The 8,408-nt window shown below is 37.0% G+C and overlaps 1 protein-coding gene across 1 annotated transcript in view; it reads right to left on the bottom strand.

Annotated features, from left to right (window-relative positions):
* Window positions 1-590: 590 nt before the first annotated feature.
* The window catches only part of LOC128655958 (cytochrome P450 2C5-like), a 127,527-nt gene continuing 119,709 nt past the window's right edge, over window positions 591-8,408 (bottom strand). The window contains exons 8-9 of the mRNA XM_053709566.1: window positions 6,485-6,626; window positions 591-864 (exon numbers count right to left, since the gene is read on the bottom strand). Coding sequence (XP_053565541.1) covers window positions 683-864; window positions 6,485-6,626 — 324 coding nt within the window. The 3' untranslated portion in view covers window positions 591-682. The remainder of the gene's footprint in view (window positions 865-6,484; window positions 6,627-8,408) is intronic.

The following is an 8,408-nucleotide window of genomic DNA, read 5'->3' as shown; positions in this document are numbered from 1 at the left end:
ATTCACACAGGTATTGTTAGATGGGTGGGGCTTATTGTGTATATATAAGGCACTATGTTCACTTGCATGTTTGTACTGGTCTGAGGAAGGAGTCTGTGGACTCCGAAACGTTACCACAATAAAATAAGTTTTATGCTTAAATCCAGCGAGTGCAGTCCTACTTTGAAAATACTATATATATATATATATATATATATATATATATATATATATACATATTTAGACATGTATATGTATGTATGTACAGTATGTATTTGTTAAAACCCTTTGCCTGCTTTTTTTTCTAACAACTGAGACCTCATATCTTTTAGCCATTTTTTGTGCAATATTTTTTTTAATAATTTTTTTTTAGAAAGTGTTATTATGAGGGTAACTGTACTTTTCAATATAATAGTGATAAATTTAGTCACACTTTTTTGTTTTCCGAAACAGTTAGCCAGAGCTCTGAAGTTGCACTCAAAGCACGTTATTTTCAATTGCGCTCAAGCTATAGCGTTTACTTTGAACTTTAAACCCAGTATCGCACGTAACTGTTAGTGTGCCACTTGTTATCTGGTTCATAATATTTTAAAAATTACACATATCCATGGTTAAAATAAAATAAAATTAAAAAAGTCATTAATTATATTAAATGGTTTTTTTTAATGTTTACAAAACTTCCAATCTCTATTATTAACATATTCTAATACCGAGGCACAGCACACATGAGATATGGCTTAGGCCCCCTGGTAAGTCCAACCGCAGGGGAAAAATCTACATCTGAAACACCTGGAGGAAGCTGAAATGTGAATTTTTGCAGCAGCCTTGTGAAGAACAGGAAAATCTCCATTTTGGCTAAATTTTCTCCAGCACATACTCTCCGACCTACAAAATAATAGTAATAATAATAATAATAATAATAGTGTGTGTATATATCACTTTACCCTTCATGATTTTATGTAAAAATATATTAGACAGGAAAGTCAAAATTACATTTTCATGATTCAAATTGATGTTGATTGGTGGCTGCACAATATACCACTTGTTATTGGCTCATCTAAAGTGTACAGCAAGCTCCCAATAATGCATTGCTGCTCCTTCAACACATGATACCAAGAGAATGAAGAAAATTGGATTATTGAAGTAAACTGGAAAGTTGTTTAAAATGATATGCTCTTTATTAATCATGAAAGAATAATGTTGGGTCATACATCCCTTTAAGGGCTGTCAAATGTATATTTTGCTTGATATATAAATTAACCAAAGTCTTTTAAAGACTCAGTCGTGAGAATTGATTTTTTCTCTTTTTTATATGTATGGTGTTGCATCCCATGCTTTAAAATATATAACATAGCTTATATACAAAGTTGTTTAGGTAGGTTATTCAGACGTGCTGTGAAATAACTGCACTATTGCAGTATTCTGTTATACTTATAATGACATATTTTTATAGCAATATTTGCGCTCCACTCAATCGTTGCATGTCCCACAAGCTAGACGTCAAAGGGGGCACGCAACAATTGGAGGAAGCCTGATTTGTCATCGATCTGCAAAATACAGAAGGAGATGCGGGCGGAGGATCGGCAGTCTGTTTACAGTACCGAAATGGTAATATTTTTTAAAAAAAAGCCTGTTTGTAAAGTTTAATGAATTAAAGTGCCCCTGTTTTTAAGATCATTTTTATATACAGGGCACTAATTCCTTAAACTTTACAATCACTTTAATTAGAGTAAAATACTTTACAAGTACAATGTTTGTGTAGAATAATGAAGTTTGAGTGCATACACCATACTTCTATGCTGAAATCTGCCTAATCCAGCTACATTATAAATGAATTGCTTAGATCAGTGCAGGAGCTGATTTGTATCTGGTCTCCGATTTCCTTTAGACAAGCTTGGTGGTTCCCTATTCTGCTCTTAGATTTTGATAATATAATTGTTATATAACTGTTTTACAAACATTTATTTTGTATAGACATGCTGTGATGCAATGCTTAATTGCCAATATTACACATATAAAAAAGACACTTATAGTATATCCCTTTAACAATCAAGTCTCTGCTTGGTCTAATCCTTCATTTTCTGAATTATAGAGCAATATGGGTGTACCTTATTAAAAAAATATACCAAGAAGATATCAACATTAAAATGAATAATTAGTAGCTAAAATTGACCCTTTATACCTCTTAGGAAATATAGATATAAGTGAAGACAAGTCCTTGGTTTATTCAACTATTTTTCCCAACTTGATTATCGCACATGAAAATCCCTTATATTTTAAATTGAAGGTGTAATGAGGGGCAGAGAAGTAGATTTGAGCTGGGTGTCTATAAAGGTGAAAAGAAGTAGAGTGATGAACCCCTGGAAGAAGATCTGAAGTGAGAGATAATAATATAAGTCCTTGTTACAAGCTTGCTTGTTGGTGTTAAGTAACAGATATGTGTTCGGATAAATTAGTGTAGAATGACGTGTCATATAAAATTATATTTCACTCTCCTTTTCTTTACTTTTGAGCTTGTCATTGTTATTTGTAATAGCTGTATACACATAGCAGACATCTGTAACTGTTAAGGAGAAGTTAAAAATCTGTAATGGCAAGAGTTTTATATATATATATATATATATATATATATATATACAGGGAGTGCAGAATTATTAGGCAAATGAGTATTTTGACCACATCATCCTCTTTATGCATGTTGTCTTACTCCAAACTGTATAGGCTTGAAAGCCTACTACCAATTAAGCATATTAGGTGATGTGCATCTCTGTAATGAGAAGGGGTGTGGTCTAATGACATCAACACCCTATATCAGGTGTGCATAATTATTAGGCAACTTCCTTTCCTTTGGCAAAATGGGTCAAAAGAAGGACTTGACAGGCTCAGAAAAGTCAAAAATAGTGAGATATCTTGCAGAGGGATGCAGCACTCTTAAAATTGCAAAGCTTCTGAAGCGTGATCATCGAACAATCAAGCGTTTCATTCAAAATAGTCAACAGGGTCGCAAGAAGCGTGTGGAAAAACCAAGGCGCAAAATAACTGCCCATGAACTGAGAAAAGTCAAGCGTGCAGCTGCCAAGATGCCATTTGCCACCAGTTTGGCCATATTTCAGAGCTGCAACATCACTGGAGTGCCCAAAAGCACAAGGTGTGCAATACTCAGAGACATGGCCAAGGTAAGAAAGGCTGAAAGACGACCACCACTGAACAAGACACACAAGCTGAAACGTCAAGACTGGGCCAAGAAATATCTCAAGACTGATTTTTCTAAGGTTTTATGGACTGATGAAATGAGAGTGAGTCTTGATGGGCCAGATGGATGGGCCCGTGGCTGGATTGGTAAAGGGCAGAGAGCTCCAGTGCGACACAGACGCCAGCAAGGTGGAGGTGGAGTACTGGTTTGGGCTGGTATCATCAAAGATGAGCTTGTGGGGCCTTTTCGGGTTGAGGATGGAGTCAAGCTCAACTCCCAGTCCTACTGCCAGTTTCTGGAAGACACCTTCTTCAAGCAGTGGTACAGGAAGAAGTCTGCATCCTTCAAGAAAAACATAATTTAATGCAGGACAATGCTCCATCACACGCGTCCAAGTACTCCACAGCGTGGCTGGCAAGAAAGGGTATAAAAGAAGAAAATCTAATGACATGGCCTCCTTGTTCCCCTGATCTGAACCCCATTGAGAACCTGTGATCCATCATCAAATGTGAGATTTACAAGGAGGGAAAACAGTACACCTCTCTGAACAGTGTCTGGGAGGCTGTGGTTGCTGCTGCACGCAATGTTGATGGTGAACAGATCAAAACACTGACAGAATCCATGGATGGCAGGCTTTTGAGTGTCCTTGCAAAGAAAGGTGGCTATATTGGTCACTGATTTGTTTTTGTTTTGTTTTTGAATGTCAGAAATGTATATTTGTGAATGTTGAGATGTTATATTGGTTTCACTGGTAAAAATAAATAATTGAAATGGGTATATATTTGTTTTTTGTTAAGTTGCCTAATAATTATGCACAGTAATAGTCACCTGCACACACAGATATCCCCCTAAAATAGCTAAAACTAAAAACAAACTAAAAACTACTTCCAAAAATATTCAGCTTTGATATTAATGAGATTTTTGGGTTCATTGAGAACATGGTTGTTGTTCAATAATAAAATTAATCCTCAAAAATACAACTTGCCTAATAATTCTGCACTCCCTGTATATATACAGTATATATATATATATATATATATATATATATATATATATATATATATATATATATACATATATAAACAGCAGGAGAGCACTCTCACTTCAAAATTCAATGTGCCAGGGTGCATGCAAAAAGTGAATAATATCGATGAACAAATGGCTGCACTCACTGGTCCTTTCAAACAAAAATATTTATTTCTGTGACGTTTCGGGGACCGTATCCCCTTCCTTCTGAGGAAGGGGATACGGTCCCCGAAACGTCACAGAAATAAATATTTTTGTTTGAAAGGACCAGTGAGTGCAGCCATTTGTTCATCGATATATATATACATATATATATACATATATATATATATATATATATATATATATATACATATATACATATATATATATATATATATATATATAGTTCCTCACGTATCTTTAAGAGGATTTTGAAGATTGTTGACCCCATGGGGCCTATTTATCAAGCTTGATGCCCCGTCTTTCTGGTGAGCCTTCAGGCTCACCAGAAATACCAAGTTATGAAGTAGCGGTCTAAAGACCGCTGTTCCATAACCTGTCCGTCTGCTCTGGGTCCGCGGACAGCAATTAACCCAATCAGATATGATCGGGTTGATTGACATCCCCTGCTAGTGGCCGATTAGCAACAAATCTGTAGGGGGCGGCATTGCACCAGCAGTTCACCCGAACTGCTTGTGCAATGCTGAATGCGGAGAGCGTATGCTGTCCGCATTCAGCGATGTCTGTTGTACATGATCCGCTGATCGGATCATGTCGGATAGACATTTCATAAATAGGCCGCCATGTATCAACGGCCATGAAGACAAGTTTCTCAACTTGAGAACCTGTCTGTATGGCTTCACAATAAACGGTCAGTTGACGTACCATTACACACTTGCTTGAGTGTTTAGTGCCACCCTTTTCTCTTGTGTGACCTATCGCATGACAGAAAGGCCTGTCCTTCACCCCAAGTGAGCATATTTGGGGGGATTTCAACCAGAGGTGGGGGAGACCACTGCATCTTACATTGCGGTATGGCTCAAAAGCTGTATATGCTGCTTAAAGGGATAGTAAAGTCCAAATTAAACTTTCATGATTCAGATAGGGCATGCAATTTTAAACAATTTTCTAATTTACTTTTATCATCAAATTTGCCTTGTTCTCTTGTTATTCTTAATTGAAAGCTAAACCTAGGTAGGCTCATATGCTAATTTCTAAGCCCTCGAAGGCCGCCTCTGCATTTGACAGTTTTTCACAGCTAGAGGGCGTTAGTTCATGTTTTTTATATAAATAACACTGTGCTCATGCACGTAAAGTTATTTAAGAGTCAGCACTAACTGCCTGAAATGCAAGTCTGTCAAAAGATCTGAGATAAGGAGGCAGTCTGCAGAAGCTTAGATACAAGGTAATTAAAGAGGTAAAAAGTATATTTCTATAACAGTGTTGGTTGCAAAACTGGGGAATGGTAAATAAAGTGATTATCTTTTTAAGCAATAACATTTTTGGTGTTTACTATCCCTTTAATACAGGTTGTTTTGCTGGCAGAAAATGCATCCTCTAAGTCTAATAGCTACATGACTATAATGACATTAGTGTGATCTCTTCAAATAAAGTTTGCTATCTTTAGAATGTGATATGTGATCTTTAAAGGGACAGTCTAGTCCAAAAAAACCTTTCATGATTCAGATAGGGCATATAATTTTGATCAATTTTCCAATTTACTTTTATCACCAATTTTTCTTTGTTCTCTTGGTATTCTTAGTTGAAAGCTTAACTTAGGAGGTTCATATGCTAATTTCTTAGACCTTGAAGGCCGCCTCTTAAGAATGCATTTTAACAGGTTTTTCACCACTAGAGGGTGTTAGTTCATGTTTTTCATATAGATAACACTGTGCTCGTGCACGTGAAGTTACCTGGGAGCCATCACTGATTGGCTAAACTGCAAGTCTGTCAAAAGAACAAATAAAGGGGCAGTCTGCAGAGGCTTAGATACAAGATAATCACAGAGGTAAAAAATATATAAATATAAACTAGGGAATGGGTAAACAAGGGATTATCTATCTTTTAAAACAATAACAATTCTGGTGTAGACTGTCCCTTTAACTAGAGATAAAGTACCATGTTAAGCACACTGTATAATTATTGTGTGTGATTTTCTATTTTTTTTTCATGACAAACTTTTGTATAAAACTTTGTGTCTCTATGCTTGTTACCAAAATGACGATTCCTCATACATCATCAAAGAAAAATCTTTGTCAACGCATTTCATTGAAAAAAATATATGTATAAGGATGGGCTACATACCTACTGAAAAAGGTATAAATGCATCGTTTTTTACAAAATTTCCCTCAGAGTCAAGAAAGTGTTGAGGATAAAACTCATCTGGCTTTTCAAAGTAATCCTTGTCTTTTAATGCGGATGCCAACATAAGAAGAACGTTGGTTCCCTAGAAAAAAGAAATGACATAAATGAGCAAGTAACAACGTTTTACTTTTTAATGCAGTGAAAGATGATTGCCTGTTTTATAAAGATATCAACATGGCTGGACAAATATCTATACAGTTTTTGGCCCACATTTAAGAAAGACCGGGCAGGTAGGAGCCTTCATCTTCTAACCTAACCATCCGGCATTACGTCTAGCAGGCGGCAATCTGCTGCCTGCATTTACCATTGCGCACCATTGCAAGTGTGCAACCCGAACCCTGCTGAGGCTCAACTATTTGTGCGCGACCAGAGGCTGTCAATCTCCCTGGTCGGAAATGTCCCGGGAGATCTTCATACCCACAAAACAATTGGCGTAATGTGTAACTCTCGGCTGCAGGCTGACTTATGAGAACCTGCAACTAAAAGGGCTCTGAAGCTCATATCGGAGCTACATAAATAGAGCCCTTTGTTTGTTTACAGTATGGCCCCTATTTATCAAGCCGTCAACCGCAAATACGCTGGAATTCCGGAGCGTAATTGTGGAGAGCTTGATTCCCCTTAGTTATCAAAGCCTACAGACCGGCAAAAGTAGAAATTTGTTACATAACATACGATCCGCCGGTCTCAGTCCGACACAGATCAATGCTTACTTCACTACAGATGTTCCGAATGCAAATTCGGCACTATCTGACTACTTTTGCTAGTTAACAAATTTCTAACAGGTACGCTCACCACTATTCCGGCCCAGCGTACCTGGTTTTCAATACGCCACCCTGGAGGCCGCGGATGCCATAGGAATCAATGGGAGTCTGAAAGCAGCGAAACCTCATGTTCGCTGCTGCCCGATATCCCATTGATTCCTAAGGGAGAATAAAAGTTATGTTTACACCTAACACCCTAACATGTACCCCGAGTCTAAACACCCCTAATCTGCTGCCCCTTACACCGACGCCACCTACATTATACTTATTAACCCCTAATCTGCCGCCCCCTACACTGCCGCCACCTACATTATACTTATTAACCCCTAATCTGCCGCCCCCTACACCGCCGCCCCTACATTATACTTATTAACCCCTAATCTTCTGCCCCTACACCACCGCCACCTAAATAAAAGTTATTAACCGCTAATCTGCCGCTCCTGACACCGTCGCCACCTACATAAAGTTATTAACCCCTATCCCGCCGCTCCCGGAGCCCACCGCAACTAAATAAATGTATTAACCCCTAAACCCCTGGCCTCTCACATCACTACCACTTACTAAACCTATTAACCCCTAAACCGGCAGCCCCCCACATCGCCATAAATTAAATTAAACTATTAACCCCTAAACCTAACTTTATATTAAATATTAACTCCTCCTTATCTTATAATAAATTTAAACTTACCTTTAGATTTAAATTAAACTATATTAAACTATTAATTAATCGACCCTAACTGTTATACTAAAATTACATTAAACTATATTAAACTAATAATTAATCTAATTACATTAAACTACAAATTAAATTAACTATATTATATATTTAAAAACCTAACCCTACTCAAATAATCAAAATCTACACTAAAAAATTACTAAGTTACAAAAAACTAACAACTAAGTTAAAAAAAATAACAAACACTAAGTTACAACAAAAAATAAACACTAAGTTACACAAAATAAAAAATAAATTATCAAAGATTTAAACTCATTACACCTAATCTAAGAGCCCTATGAAAATCCAAAATCCAAGCCCCCAGAAGTCTTCACCCAGATGGCATCTTCTATCTTCATTCATCTGGCGCGGAGCGGCTCCATCTTCA

The sequence above is a fragment of the Bombina bombina genome, chromosome 4 (assembly GCF_027579735.1).
Source record: "Bombina bombina isolate aBomBom1 chromosome 4, aBomBom1.pri, whole genome shotgun sequence".
Classification (NCBI taxonomy): Eukaryota; Metazoa; Chordata; class Amphibia; order Anura; family Bombinatoridae; genus Bombina; species Bombina bombina.
This window is presented reverse-complemented; position numbering and strand designations above follow the sequence as displayed.